Genomic DNA, 16,347 nt, shown 5'->3' on the forward strand with positions numbered 1-16,347 from the left:
AAACTTTCACAGACTATCATCTTTTCCCGAGTTTACATAAACAGGCTAAATGAATAACCAAAGAAGCATGTAAAATTTCTCCTGCTTCATCCCAAATGAGTTTCCATGCTGGAGGTTAATGATTACAATGACCTTTGAGAATGGTGACTAATTCTGAAAAACCACTCCATTACTGTACTGCATCTACTCCACTGGATAGATAAACATTTTCACTTTTCACAACAGCTGCAACCTGAGAATGTGCTGGCTCAAATCCTCAATGTGCAGCACAGCAAGAGTGGAACCCCTGCAGGGACAGGAGCCATGATGATGGAGTGAAATTCTGCCACTATCCCCCTTGGTATACAAACACAGCAACACTGCAGGAGGAGCACAGCAGCATGGGGAAGACCTCCCTGAGCAGGAGATGAAAGACAGAGATGTGCAGGTGACAATAAGTTTTTTTTCCTGAGTGTACTAAAGACAAAATTGCTGAACTGAAAGTAAAACTCCCCTGTGCTCCTGGGCAAAACCCAGGGGGGGAAGAACAGAACGGAGTCATGCAGCCACCCTCCCTTTTCCCTTGAGAGGGATGTGCAAGAGAGAGTGTGTGTGTGTGCGTGTGTGTGTGTGTGTGTGTGTGTGGAAAGGAGAAGCAGCAATCTTCTGAGAATAGGAGCTGAAGATAGCAAATCTGGCAGCAGCAAAGTGTTTGGGAAGAAGCCAGGAAAAAAAGATTTGGGAAATGAAGCATGCAGCTGTTGAGCAGCCATGAATAAATCGAGCTATAAGGAAAAACTGCTGTGACAGACATGTGGGGTCCATTTTCTTAATCAAGGATATCTTCATGAGTAAAAACATTCATGCAAAAGGAAGAGTAAGCAAGATTTTAGGTTGACTAGGACCAGGGAGGGATTACAAACATTCTTACCACTGTAAAAAGAGATTAACAAAGAGGAAGGCAAGGGAGGTCTGATGAAATGAACTGAAGGCAAGGAAAGTTTCTGAAGCAAATAAATAATTTTGACATACACTGTTCAAAAAACAACATTTTCCAGAATTATAGGAACAAGGAATGAGTGTATGTTGGAGCTGGAGAGGGAAAAATCAGGAGTGGTTTCAACAAAGAAACAAGCCCTGAGTCAAAAGTTTGCGTCAGTATTTTAAGTGCTTCAAGGTCTGTGTTTCCAAAAGGCTCCCTATCCTCCTTGACACAAAATAGGAAAGCTGAGCTTTCACAAAGAAACAGGCCATTTCAGAACAGTTACCAAAACATTACACAGTTATTCTATACTTCAGATGAGGTTTTACTACGAGATACAATATTCATGCCCTTGCATCTTGTTTGTAGCACAAAACTTCAGAATCTTTAAAATTACTTAAGACATTTTCCACACAGGAAGAACCCATACACTAACAATGAGGGAAAGCAAGAAAACCTTTTGACAACCTGAAGAGGCAATTAATATTTATCTTACAAATAATAGTCATTATGAGGAAAAAGCTAATATCAGTAGGAAAATAGTACAAGAGCAAAAGGTTCTTTCAAAAATTAATCAAGTTACACTAATTTAGGCTTACTGTGATACAGAAATACTTGATCAAAATTCTCATGCAAGTAACACATGGCATTTTTTTTCCTTACCTGCTTTCACAGTCAAGTGCTGAAATTCCTTTGGTATAGTTTTGAGAGTAGTGCTTACTTTAAGAGCTTAAGAAAAAAAAAAAAAGATAATTACTTTAAGTATTTGTGTGGGTAAAATCTAGAAGTATCAGGTCTGAGAAAGGAACACCTAAACTGGTATTAGACATTTTATAATACCTAACATACTTGAAAAGTAGCCAAATACCCTCAGAAAACTGAAGCACTCAAACAAGTAACAATTTCCAAGAGCACAGAAGTCAACAGAAAGAAAGACCTATGCTCAAGTTGCCAAATAATCTCAAATTTTGAGAATTTGTGGGGTTGAGTGTTAACTGCCCTTCCACATTCCCCTACGCATCCTTCCCTATGGAGTTTTTAATGCACCATAGTGTAGTTTGATGTACTGTAACACTCAGTGTTAAATGTCCACTTGGAATGAAATCTCTTTCATTCCAAGTGGATGAACCTGCTTTAGCAATGAGGTTGAACCCTTGTGCCCTCCAGCCTCATCTGATTTATGATCCGCCTTTATAAAACAAAACATGCTGGAAAAGTTTTGGGTCTTGTAACCCTGTTCAGTTTACATTATCTTCCAAATTTAACTCCATTATAACCTAAGTGAAGTTAATTTACTTGTATACTTTTGAAAATGCAGGAAAATTTGCTTCTACTGTCCTGAACTGCATGTCCTGAACTGCTGTCCTGAGCTGGGGAGATCCCCTCAGTCAGGAGAGTGGTCTGTTCTCATGTTTGTCAGAATAGTAATAAAAGGTAGAACAAAAGTATGTGTTCTTTGGCTGAAAAGGTAGCAATCTGTGTCATAAATACAGCCTCCCTGAAGGAGCTCATGTCTCAAAACACATTCCCATGTGACTTAACATGTCAGCTACAAAAATCAAAGTACAACTTTGTCATGTGAACATGGAAAAAATATTCCCTTAGTAAAAAGTAAATCTTCCCTAGACATTTCAAAGCAATAACCTTCAAGGTTCAAGTCCTTCTCTCGGTCATTATACATTTTGCAACAAAACAAACCCTGTCAACAAAACACTGATTTCTTGGAATATGCTGACATGTCAAAATATTTTACAAACACACATCAACTCTTGACAAACTTTCTTTGAAAAGGGGACACTGGGAATCTGTCAAACTGTCACACCTGAGTGTAGAAGGTGAATCAGGAATGTGGACTACCTGGTCTCACAGCTCTGATGCAATCTTAATGTGTGGACATCTGGGAGACCAATATATTTTTTATTTTAATTAATACATAATCTGCAGCTCTGAAAATCAGGCAACAAAATACCCACAACTGTTTTGTTTCTACAATGGAGGGACAGCAAGTAAGAATTGAGAAACAGGAATATAAAAGGGAAGGAATGGCTCAGTGATGATCCGCTGCCAATTCTGGAAGTCATAGAAGCTACTACAGCAAAAAAGAGAAAGATCACTTCAATTTCACATGACTTGCTGCTCATGGATGTCAAATTAAATTAATGAATCGAGTCTTTTCAGTCTAATTTGACTAAAACTTTTGTTTACAAGAAAATACAGGGATTTTTTTTTTTTTTTTTTTCAAATAGGAGTAAAACTTGATTTTGAAGTGTTGGTGTTTCTTCTTGCAAAAATGGAAATTGAAAATCTGGCACAGTGTAATCTTTACTCTTAAAAAATTCCTGATAACAATTAAAATTTTGTTTAAGTAAGAAGTACAACATTAATTGCCTTAGGACTAGACATATTTTAGAAGGTACATTTCATATCATTCACATATGATAGAACTAATTTTGAAGCAAACCTCTCCATTTATTTGTCTTCAACTCAGCTGCTGTGAGTTGTCTCTAAATCTTTAGCAGCACATGGCCATCTTAGAAATTAAACATACCATTGCTTCTGTCACCAAATATAGGGGCTTAGTAAAAACACACATAATTTAATCCCTAATGGAAAAGAAATATTTATTTGAATACCTTGTTTGTCATCTTTCTTTCCATCTTGTAACAGGGCAGAGTTATCAGGTACCTCTTCAGCTGATGACTTCTAAAGAAAGAAGGTTTAATTACACTGATTGTTACAGCTCCTACCTTTCCACAGTCAAATATTTAAGAATACAGATCAACACAATGGCAACATTTTTCCTTGCACCACAATTTCTTTGTTAGATAAAGAAGAATAAAGGACCCATAGAAAGACAGTATGACTGTGCTTTTCAAGGTACAGCAGTTCCACAGCTGAAGTTAGTTAGAGGAGCACTTCAACAGTGAATGACTGAAGGAGATAAGGTCTATATGTAAGGAGAGACTTCTCCCAACAGATCCATATATAACATCTGTTTAAGGATAGATGAAAGCTTCTCCAGCCTCCATGAGAAAAGTCTCTCTAACCAGAACTCCAGCTGTACTGCAGAGCCTCATGGTTATCCTTTAAAGGCTCCTAGCTGATGTGGCTGATGTGGCTGATCCTTTAACTACTCTTTTCCTTCAACATGCAGTCATAGAAATGGGAAAAACAAATTTCATTAGCAAGTCTGCTGGAGGCCTATTCAGGCCTTTGATAGGAAAACAGGGAATTTCTCCCCAGTCTTATTCCTTCATTTTCTGTTATTTCAGCAGCAACTTATAGGCATTTATTGTTCTTGGAGCTTCTGCTGGAACAAATTCTACCCCCATTATCTGTAAGAACAAGAATACACTCTGCAACCAAATAAAACATTCAAGCAAATGTCAGAAACCCTAAACTTCTCTAAATATTAAGTGATGCTGTTTTTGGTTTTTTTTTCCCCCAGGAAGCATGGAAGAGGTTTGACCTGAAAATGTCCTGAAATAAATTTGGCCTAAACAAATTAATTAAGAAACTTAAATTTCATAGACATTTTTAAAAAACCACAAAAATCTCAAGTCAGTAGTTCAAAAAGGAAAACTCCACAGTAAAGGTCTGTGAGATTTGTTTTATAATGTTTCTGAGGAAAGGGACACCCTAGTACTTCTGAGAAAGCAACAGAGCAAAAATATGGCTTGAGGACTCTGAAAATGTATAAACAAAACATTTCAAAACCATAGCTAGTCCTGACACTCAAGTGAAGAACATGAGACCACAGACCTAACTCAATGCAGGCTTTAATTGAGGAAATGACTTTCAGAAATTTTAATGAACTGTGAGCATGACATTTCTGAGGGAGCCCAGAGGAACCTCAGCCAGTCTTTTTATGCATGTTTTAACTTTAAGATTTTGGCAGTGAGAAAGCTTGCAGAAAAAAAAACAAGGAGAGTAGGAGACAAAAACTTGAGAAAAAACCAAAACTGTGAAGACAAAACTTCCTTGGTAAAGAAAAAAATCAGTCATCCATGTCATTCCCAAGCATAATATCAGCAGCCTCAGTGCGTTTTTTTAAGTTTAACAAAACCTAGCATGCAGGTGACGTGTCTCCCACCATTATTTTCTTTATGAATGCTTTCAGGAACTGTTTCTATTTTATTGCAATATTGTAGTTCGGCAGTCACAGTAAAAACAGGCATCTGAAATGAAATTAAATAGCCTGAATGGATGATAGGTGGAAATGAAAAAAGACATGGAGGTAATGCCTAACAGATTGCATAGATAATATAATATTTTTAATGTAGTGATCAAGCATCTAAAGTATAATTCCTCAGCTAGCCAAGATACAAATGAAAATGTAATAGTGAATTGCTGCACTTCCCACTGAGGGAGATGAATGAAAGATGAATTACTGACCTTCCAAATGATACTCATTCAGTGCATTAATTCTGAATGTAAAAAACATAAGTTGAACACAAAAAAAACAAGTCAAAATGATTCTCAAATCACTTTTGGGGAAATTTTAAAGTCCATTAATCTTGGACAATGTAAATGGAAGTTTTTAAATTATGTGTATGAAAGATACATAATTATATATTTGCTTACGTTTCAAATATAATTTAATTCAATATTATATCTACATCTTGTTTTATATTTTAGGTTGCAAGCCACCCAAAATAAGATCATAGCAAGGGATTAGGTGATTCTGGTAAAGGACCTGCCCATGCTGCCAACATACCAGCACCCTGCACTACCAGATCTGCAGTGCTACTTCCAAAGCCCAGTGCTGTGCTTTGGCCAAGCTGCTGTAGGATGAGCAACACCTCCCAGGGATACAACATTTATTTTAACAGTTCCAGAGATACACTGGGTGCTTGATGTGCTGGCTGCAGCATTGCCCAAAGTGAACACTCTGCTCCATAGAAGCTTAGGAGATTCTGTTTGGTGGTGCCACTACCAAGATGGATTTGATGAGGGAGCAGCTGAGTTCTGGGACTCCCAGAGACTCCCCAGAGCAAGCTGGAGAACAGCCTTGCTGAGCTGTTAGTATCATAGTGATCATATCATAGTGATATGATAACATATCACTACTTTTAAACTTGGAAGAGTGTCAGAAGGGCCGGTTTCTGCTGTCAGTCTGCTATTTGATTAACTACCTTAACACTAAACCTTTAAATCCCACAGCACATATATTGAGAGTCGCAATATTCAGGCACAACTCAGTGGCCATGATTAGTTCAGTTCTATAGGGTCTTTAAAAGTTTGGGATTTTAACCTCAGCATTAAATTCTTCTCCTCAATTCAGTTTTCATTGCAGCAGACTTCACGGAATCATGCAACAGCTGGGTTTGAAAGGGATCTCTGGAGATCTAGTCCAAAAGTCCCTGTTCCATCCAACCAAACCCACTGTGTTCAGCTTTGGGCCCCTCACTACAGGAAAGGCAATGGAGCTAGTGGAGGCTCCAGAGCACAAAAGGAGTGTGCTGGGGTTGTTTATCCTGGAGAAAAGGATGCTCAGGGGTGATCTTATTGCTCTCTACAATTATCTGAAAGAAGGCAGTGCTGGGCTAGCAGCTGGAATTTATGATCTCGGAAGTCTTTTCCAAACTACATGATTTCATGATTCTGGATCTGTGCTGAAGCCTCATATTTTCAACCAATTTAGACTGAGCAGATATTTCGTCCGAACACGGTCCATGTGCCCCACTGCCTCTCGTGCAGCAGCCCTGAAGGACACCAACAGGTAGAGCCTACTTCTCTGCAGATTCCAGCATCTCACGAGTACCTCAGTGACTACTGTGAAATCTTATGTGGGAAAATGTCATGGGGTAGCTTTACCTTTAAGGTAGTTTTGAGAGCTAAGGAAGTTGAAATTGCTGGTGGCTGATGGGAGTTTTTACTCCTGACCAATTTTCTCTTGAAAAGCCTGTCAGCCCTTTCTGTACACAGAGGAGATGGCTGAGAGGGGGGTTTGAGATGGCTTCATGAGAAGCTTAGAGATTCCTAAAGTCCTCTCAGACACTTAAAGTCCTGCTGTTCACATAGCACAGTCTCTGTGAAGCTGGTCCAGCCCCCTCCCCTCTGCAAGGTAAGCACCAGCTTAGACCTTCTCACCTCTGTCCGACTGAAGTCCCGGGTCTGCTGGCTGCTTGGCAATGGCTCAGAGTAAGAATCAAATAGTGCACAGTCACGTATGGGCTTCAAACAAGCTGCAGGGGAAAGAAAAAAGAAAATAAAAAAAGTAGAAAAAACCCAAACCAACAAAAAAACAACCCAAAGCCAAACACGGAGACACACCAAGTCTTTGGTTAATACATCCTTCTTAGAAACCTGTGCTAGTGTAATTCTGCCCTTCATTTTCACATCTCAGGCCTAATCCATAAGACATGGGTGATAAACATCACAAAGAAAATCCTTCTATCTTGTGTCTTAAGTAAGTCAGTGTCATGAAAGGGATAGCTTGTATAATTTCTGTTGTAGAAATAATGGTGAAATTTGGAAGAAATTTTTCTTCTCCCAGTCCAGTATCAACTTAATTGATCTTACAGTTTATATCTTGTTCTCCTATTAATTTTAAAGGTACTTACATTACCTTCGGCTCCAATTTTGACTTTTTGAATACTGAAAAGTATAGTAGAATCTACATTATACTCTGAAACTGAGGGTCAGCAAAAATAAAGCACTAAACACTGCCAATGCTGCAGTATATACCACCTCCAAGTAAACAACATTGAGAGCGGGGGGGGGGGGAGGAAAAAAAAATCACATCTAACTTCTCAAAGGAATATTCACAACAAGCTAATTTCCATCCCACAAGCTCAGGTTCTTCTGCTGGTATCACTCTGGGATTAGCTCCTCTGACATAAATCTATTTTATGAGCTGGAAAACATATTTTTTAAAAGATCAATATATTAAAAGGCAGAACAACCGCATTTCTAGTTTTTTGGTTAACATTTATTTTATCTCAATAAATTAAGCTCTTGGAGATCTGTCTTAATTTACAGTACAGTGGGTTACACACAGGGCAAATAGCTTTTGAGATTCTGCAAATTATTTTTAATAAAAAGTTTCCAAAAAGAAGGTGGTGAGTCAAATTGTCAATGGAATTGCGCCAGGATAGCATTTGGACCAGTTGTGCTTGTAGTTTACAGGACAAGTCATAAAACTATCAAGATTAATGCATTCTTACATGCTTTTTTGCTCCAAGTCATTTTATTTGAAGATTTAACAGCATTGTTATCAGATGCAAATACTTCAATTGAACCAAACTATGCCTCATTCTGAAACTAATACAGCAACCTGATGAAAAACAGTTTCCAGTAGTCTTTCTCAGGGTCCTAAGAAACCAAATAATCGGAAAAAAAAAATTCTAAATTTTAAAGAAATCAAATTATGAAAATACAAAACCATAAGATTTCTCTTGAAAATTGCTTTTGATGTTTTAGGTAACTGTATGAGGCACTTACATACTTGTCAATGCTTTTATTTCAGAAGTAATGCAACCAGGGCTCTATGCTTTTCTGTGATTCACAGGTTTACAGTGTGTTGAGATGTTCTGTTTCTATCAATCCAATTCTTTCAAAAGATGGCAGATCAGATAGCAGAATGAGCACGAGACATTTTCAGACCCGTAGATTAACCAGAATTAGTTCATTATCTAATGAACTAATCTAATTGGGGTATTTACAGGACCCACAAGAAACAATCGGTCCTTTCACCTCTTCCATGTAGATTTGCTTGAAATGCTTGGTTTCATGCAACAACATGAAACAATAATCAACTAAGAAAATGGTAGAACTAAGTGCTTAAAGGGACAAATAGGGAAAAAAAGAGGAGTCCCAGGGAACCAACAACTGTAGCTTACCATGCTATTTCTCCCATTGACATAATGATTCCCTGCTACTATAGATAGTTATTTCCACTGCAGTTTTACCCAAAAAGATTCAATGTGAAGACACACCAAAAAGAACCTGCATGGATGAGTTTACAAGCCAATTTATTGTAACACCAAGCACGAAAGTAGTGAACAAAGTGGTGGTTCTGGAGGGAAAAAGGTAGTTTTAATTATGACAGGGAATGAAACTAGAGAGACTGAAAGTGATAAAGATTTAGAAGGGCATATTTTCCAGAAGCTCATTGCTTTGGATATGAATAGAGTGGATTATGGGGAACATGACTACATCAGAAATTATTTCACAAATCTGATACAGGTCAGCATTTAATTTTCCTAACTACAGCTTGATTTGTTCTTTTCCTGCCTTTTAATATACTCGGTGTCATCAAATTTAATGGAGATTTTATTAGGTCTTAAATATTATCCCTTAGCACTGTGATTAATCCTCCTTGCCCTCGAGAGTCATGCACATTTTTCAGTTGTAACAGTATATATTTCAACATCCATTTATAATTAAAAGAGACATAAATGAAGAACAAATGAAAGGGCAGGTCTTTCACTGCACATTGTTACTAAAGTATGTTACATTTTAGATTAATTCATCCTTGTGCTACACAAATTGTTGCAATCCTCCTGTCATTAATGCAAACTACCCACAGAAGAACCTGTGGATTACATAAAATAAATTACAAAAAAATTCAACCTTTGATATAAACAGTATCTCCATCTAAAAATACACTAGCATATGAAGTTCTAATGCAGTCCAGTATAATTTTTAACAAATCCTCTAGAGATAGATACTTTAAGGAAAAATCATCAAAATAATTAAAAGCTATATCATAGACTCACAGAATGGTTTGTACTGGAAGAGATCTAAAAGATTATCTAGTTCCAATCTCCCTTACCATGGGCACCTTCCACTAGACTAGGTTGTTCTAGGCCTTATCCAACTTGGCCTTGAACACTTTCAAGGGTGCAGCATCCATAGCTGCTCTGGGCAACCTGTTCCAGTGGTTCACTGTCCTCACATTCTTCCTAAAATCTAGCATTAACCTGTCCTCTTTCAGTTTAAAACCATTGCTGGATTCCCTTTGCTTTACAGCTACTCATCTCTGTCTGTCCTGACACCTGAAACACAACAGCGCAAAGGGGCAGACGTTAAGAGGCTCCACTTTGCATCCCTGTCTCTATTCTTTGAGGTATTACTTCTTCAGCAGTCATCTCATGAGCACAATTAAAAACACATGCCTTAAATGCAGCTGGAGAATCATTACACAGCATAGAAGCCCATGCCAGAATGGGAAGTGAACCTGTCTTACACACACATTGGATTTCTGAGATGGCTGCAGGGATACGACTTGCCATGGGAACTTTACCTGCTTGAAGGTACTCGGGCAGCAGCGTCTCTGGCAGTGTCTCAGGCAGCTGGTAGCCATTCTTCCTCGCAACCACAAGGTGGAAAGCAGCACAGAACTCCGGGAGTGTCAATGCCCCATCACAATCCACATCACTCAGCTCCCTGTGGATTAAACAGGCACACGTTTTCCAAGGTGTTACCTCAGGGAAACATAAGTGTGCCATCATGGGGGAGACAAAAATGCAGCTCTGAGAAGAGCTTGTCATGTACACTTGATCCTGATTTGCACATTTGTCTCAAGGAAGATGAAGTAAGCTGATTTTCTAAAACTGACTTGCCACTTTTTCATTTTTCACTGAAGTACACTTCTTTAATACATCATACTATTGAATATGATGGTAAGTGTATATTAGAAAGTTAAATACATATATATGTATACTTACAGAATCATAGGGTGGTTTGGGTTAGATTAGACTTCAAAGATCATCTAATTCCAACTCTCCTGCCATGGGCAGGGAACCTTCCACTAGACCAGGTTACTAAAAGCCCTTTCCAGCCTGGCCATGAACACTTCCAGGGATTGGAAGTCCACAACTCCCCTAGGCAATCTGTTCTAAAGCCTCACGACCCTTATGGTAAAGCAGTCCTTCCTAATATCTAATCTAAACCTGCCCTCCTTCAGCTTACAGCCATTCCCCCTTGTCCTATCACCACATGCCCTTGTGGAAAGTCCCTCTCCAAGCTCTCTTGTGGACCCCGCTAGGTACTGGAAAGCTGAAAGAAAATCTTCCAGACCCTTTTCTTCAGGCTGAACAGCCCCAAGTGTCTCAGCCTGTTTTCATAGGAGACGTTCTCCAGCCCTGTGATCAACTCAGTGGACCTCCTCTGGACTTGTTCCAAGAGCTCCATGTTCCTCTTGTGTTGGGGAGCCCAGAGCTGGATGTAGCACTCCAGATGGAGTCTACATCCACAAGAGCAGAGGTGCAGAACCCCTTCCCTTGCCCCGCTGGTCACACCTCTTTTGATGCAGCCCAGGATGTAGTTGGCCTTCTGAGCAGAGATTAATTGCACATTGTTCCAAGTGCAGAATGAATCTTCCAATATTTGGAAGCACTTTTGGCTAATCCATGCAGGATCTTAAAACAGTTCAAGCAGAAAAAGTTAAATATGGACTTTAGCAATGGTTACTTAGCACCATTGACTAACGTTTAAAAAAGAGCAAAATAAATTCTCTTGATAAGTTTAAATACTTTTGTTAACTTCTCACTAAAATGGTTCTCTCTAATTCTAGTATGTTTCACAAACACAAAAATTAATCTTCAGAAATTCAATAATTCAATTTTATAAATTAACTCTTTGTAAAATTTGAGTAATATTTTATCTTGGGCACATAGTTTAAAATAAACATGTAATTTTTTACTCTTTGAATGCAACAAGCATTATCAAACTGTTGAGGTTATAGTGACAAGGACTGAAACATCCCATGTGTTTAACACAGCAACACAACCTGATAAATCACATTGCCACAAAATTACAAGTATCTACTAGAAAGGAATACTTTTCTTGAAATTCTGCATGAAGAACGAGTTGTGTCAGCAATAGAAATAAAATCTGTTTTGCTACCATATTAGGTTAATCCATTCTTTTTAAGTAATCTTAAATTTAAATTCCAATATTCACTTCCCCCAGCATTATGTTTACTCAGTTGGGTTTTTTTTTATTTTCACAACTGACAATCCGCTTTGAAAAGATTCCAGACATATCCTTTGACCCTGACAGATGTTTAGGCTCTTGCAAGCTTTTCTTCTCATCTTTCTTCATAAAAGCATATAGAAAAACAAAATCACTATCAGCATTTCTGATCCATGTTTAAAACTGTTTGTTCCTCCTATCAGACATGTAATGATGACAACAAATTACAAAGCACCATGTTGTTGATGAAAATATAATAGAATTCTTGTCAAATTTTATCACGTACAGTTCCATCCGCAATTGTTTCTCAATAAGCTCATTAAAAGTAAGCATACTGGTTCATTAGAAAAGCACTAATGAATTATGCAATTGTTTAATTAGGCCTCCTCTGACAGAACAGAGACAAAAACATAAAACCAACAACACATCTAATACATTCCAGAGGTGCTTCTCCTCTGTGTCATTTCATGAAAAACACCAGTTCTTTGAGCTAATGATGCTGCCTACAATACACTTAAGAACAGCTCTCAGCTACGCTGCCATTCAAACCTTCCCAGTCCTACTGAGTAGGTGAACATCTCTCCAGAAAACAAGTGTATCAGAAAAAGAAATGACCACCCTGCTGCTTGGGCCTCAAAGTGACTCTGGAGATAAGAGCAATAATTATAATTAAAGACACTTTTAAAATTTAACAAGAACTCTTGAATTAAGCATCTTTTAAAACAACGTGAGAGGCATCCCCAACACTATTGCAGTACTCACCAGATGTGAGAAAGTTCCGGGATGGGAAGCTTGGATTTTGTGAAGAAATTCTTTGCTATGGAACCTGTTGGGAAAGCATGCCACATCAACCATTGGAAATTAATTCTCCCAATTCTTCCCTTTTACCAGGTCTATCATGCCAGAAACAGACAGTTAATTTATGTCCGAGAGATGCTCAGATTAATCAGATGCTACAAAATAGATGCTGGACCATTTGTCTTCTTCTGAGTAAATGATACAGAAAGCCAGACAGAGCTGTTGACCTCATTTCTCCATTCCCCCCATATGGGGAAAATAAATAAAGGGAAACCTGCTTTAGTACTAGTAACTTTAACCTGCATAACAAGTACGTCACCAATGATGAAATAACAGACACAAACAGCCCTGCTTCACCCAGAAGTCATGTGTTTGGCAGTACAGTGCTTTGACATCTGCACTGCTCTCCCAAGATGCTGCTTCAACCATGACTTTTCCCCGCAGTAAAAATTTTACTGAGGAGGAAAAAAAGAAAAGAAAAAAGAAACTGCAGGAGATTCAGCTAGCACACAGCTCCTGTCCTACTGCAAGCATCCTCACTCATCCTGCCATTGCAGCCCTTCTCATGTTTCTAGTTAACAAACACACTTCTTCACCATCTCATATGCACAGTCTGTCAGGAGTACCTGGAAGCCCTTCCTGGGTACAGGCTTACAAATCATAAGAAAACAAAGCACAGACATCTGGGATGATAATCCTCTTCCCCATATGTAACCACTGGGGAAAGAATCCACACAGAACAACCATTTGTTCTTTGAAGCAAACTGCATGAAGGAGACTTAACTGAGGTGAAGGACTGCTGAAGCACTAATTTCAGTTAGCAGCAGGTAATTTCTTTAAACTTTCAGCTGGATCAAAGCCTCCTTAACCCTAGTGGTACAGCAGGGCTCATTACTATTGCCTCAGTTTAAAACCTGAAACATAATCCTTGCCAGACCAACTCTGTACATGGCAAAGTCTCCTCTCACAAGCAGCCTGGACCCTCAATTCAGGATGGAAATCTGAGTATCAACAGAGCCATCTCAGTATGCTCTTAACAATACTTCTACCATGTGTGTCCTCTCCAGGTTTGTTTCCTAATTACCTAGAGGTCAAAATCTTAGTTGCCCAGATCCATCAGCCTCAGGCTTGACCACCCAGGGCAGTTAACTGCATGCTTCACTGTCATCACACGGACACTGCCACAGTTCTGCTGGATAAGCCAGCACAATCCCCAGGGGTTTTTCAACTCAATATACACTGCAGGTGTGATCCACAAATACACCACATCAAATGCAGAGAGCTCAATTTAACTTTTACCAAATTGCCAACACTTCTCCCTTAGATGTAATTATTTTTCTAAAATCAGGGTATTTAGGAGAAAATATAAGGGCCACAATATTGGTTTGAATAGTCTGCCTTTAAAAAGAAAACATAATCAACTCTTACAAATGTGCTACCAGAGAAAAAGTAATTTATTTACTTAACACTTTTCACCTCCCAGCTGGTCCCCCTATTTGATGTGCACAGTGCTTGGTAAAACTTACCGGAAATAAAGGCGTTGAGGTCGGGCTGCAGGGACCTGAACTGGTTAATGTAGTAATCTCGCTGCTCCTCTGTTATCCTCCAAGGGTCATCTGAGTACTGGGTGCTGCTGTCCTGCTGCTCCCGCTCCACTGAAAGAGACTGAAGGGAGGGACACTGGTACCAGACACAGGGAGGGTGCCAGAAGGGACTAGGAACCTCAAGAAATTAGACTCACACTCTTCTATGTAGCAGAGACAAATTTTCAGAAGACAAGAAGCAGAAATGGCCACACAGATGACCATCCCACTGCTTACCTGTTAAAACTGAGACTATTAGGTATCTGCAATTAAAGGAAGTTTTATGTGACCATCGCTCAAAGGAAAAGGAAATCTGGCTACTACTGATCACTGAAAGTCCAAGTCATACTTAATTACCTCTAGATTAATTTTGGGGGTCCTTTTTTCTGTCATGCATTTCAACCCTGAACTGCACACTGTACACCTCAAATGGAAGGAACCAGTAAAGGACCTAAAGCTGCATTTATGCGTGAAAATTTATCTTCACTATGAAACTACATATTTAATCTAGCAATGGTGCTGTAAACTATGGAGATATTCCACTTTGGACCTTCTGCTCATCCCAGTAACTCAGCACTCATTATGCTAAGTCAGGGAGACACACAAGTCCCTAGAGACCCTCTATGACTTCCCATGGTTTAAGCAAAAATCCTCCTTTGGGTAAAGGAATACTCTGGAGGAGAAGGGTACTCAATCCAATTATTTCTTTGCCCTATCTTTGCTCTCTGATTAACTTGTTTAAGGGAGGCCTGTACCTTTTGCAGGTGGAGGCATCTAGAAGAGGGCTGCCAGTACAGCTGGTGTCTTTGTTAAAATGGAATAAATGAGTATTCAATATTTAAGCTTGCCTGGTAAGAGTCTTAAAAGGGAGGGCAAGAATGAACAAAAATCAGCTATGAAACCCTTTCTCTGACATACCTGTCTGTTTCCCAAGAATCAAATGCAAAACACCAGTTCTGAAATACATCAAAAGATCCTTGAAACAGGCAACATCATAAAGCTGTAAATTAATTTTCATTTCAAAGTGCTACACAAATGCACCCAATTTAATTTCAAGCTAACACAAATTATGTGACACTACCTGTAGATCTCTTTTGGAGGCTCAGGTGACATTTTATTGTGGGTGGGAGGTGCTGAGCACTCAGGAAAGGGCGGAATCTCTGAATAGAAGACTCACTTCACTTTTTTAGGAAAATCTCTCGCTTAAGAGAGCTTTGCCCTTCCTTAGGGCAAACAAATTGTTTGCATAATAAATGCACAGCAGGCATACTGGAACACAGGAAAGATCTGCTTTTGCAACCAGCAGGAAAATATAAGACTAATTTTCATAAAAACAGATAAATACCCAGAAATTAATATATTTTCCTTAAGGTGCTATTTAACCAACTTGGGTGAAAAACCAAAATATGCAGAATGCATAAATACCATGCAAATGTTACAGACAGCAATCTAAATCAAGAAGGACTCTCTGTGAAATCTCATGTACTTTAAATGAAAATGTTTTACTTCGACTTACCTTTAGCAATTTAATTAATTTGACTACTTATTGTAATTTCTCCATACCATCAGCTTTTTTTCCTCATATACCAAAAAAGCACACTTCAGTCTGTAGTCTAGAAACACCACAGAGAATATTCTCACTTTCAAAGTGAGAATATTCTGCTCTTTTTTCAAATATTTCTATTATTTCATTAGTAGCACTACTGAAGAAAAATATGCAATTCATTACCCGGTTAGGAGTTGAACAGGTGAGTGCAGATTTGGCTCCATAACTCCCTGAAGATGGTCCATCTTGCTGGTGAGTAGAGTGTCTGACTTCATAAGGAGCTACATTAGACATTTAAAATTAAATATATAAATGTCAGGATAATAAAAAAAAAAAACCTGCTAAGCTAAAGGAAATAATTAAATTCCACAAGATTGAGAATGTAGTTTGTGAACACTGTATCAGAGCATCAAGTCCATTTGGTCAAGCATCTACCAAGTGAACCAGGTACCACAGTATCAAAGTCCATTTTCTCTTATGCAAGAGAATGCCAGCTACATACTTGTCTTTCCCATTGCATCATTCCTCTTCAGACA

General features: G+C 38.6%; 1 protein-coding gene across 1 annotated transcript in view; it reads right to left on the reverse strand.

The window, feature by feature from the left end:
• The window catches only part of REPS2 (RALBP1 associated Eps domain containing 2), a 95,724-nt gene that overhangs the window by 38,528 nt on the left and 40,849 nt on the right, over positions 1 to 16,347 (reverse strand). Inside the window, exons 5-11 of the mRNA XM_058826133.1 lie at positions 15,995 to 16,092; positions 14,209 to 14,347; positions 12,647 to 12,710; positions 10,212 to 10,354; positions 7,055 to 7,149; positions 3,595 to 3,664; positions 1,625 to 1,690 (exon numbers count right to left, since the gene is read on the reverse strand). Coding sequence (XP_058682116.1) covers positions 1,625 to 1,690; positions 3,595 to 3,664; positions 7,055 to 7,149; positions 10,212 to 10,354; positions 12,647 to 12,710; positions 14,209 to 14,347; positions 15,995 to 16,092 — 675 coding nt within the window. The remainder of the gene's footprint in view (positions 1 to 1,624; positions 1,691 to 3,594; positions 3,665 to 7,054; positions 7,150 to 10,211; positions 10,355 to 12,646; positions 12,711 to 14,208; positions 14,348 to 15,994; positions 16,093 to 16,347) is intronic.

Source organism: Poecile atricapillus, chromosome 1 (assembly GCF_030490865.1).
Source record: "Poecile atricapillus isolate bPoeAtr1 chromosome 1, bPoeAtr1.hap1, whole genome shotgun sequence".
Lineage (NCBI taxonomy): Eukaryota > Metazoa > Chordata > Aves > Passeriformes > Paridae > Poecile > Poecile atricapillus.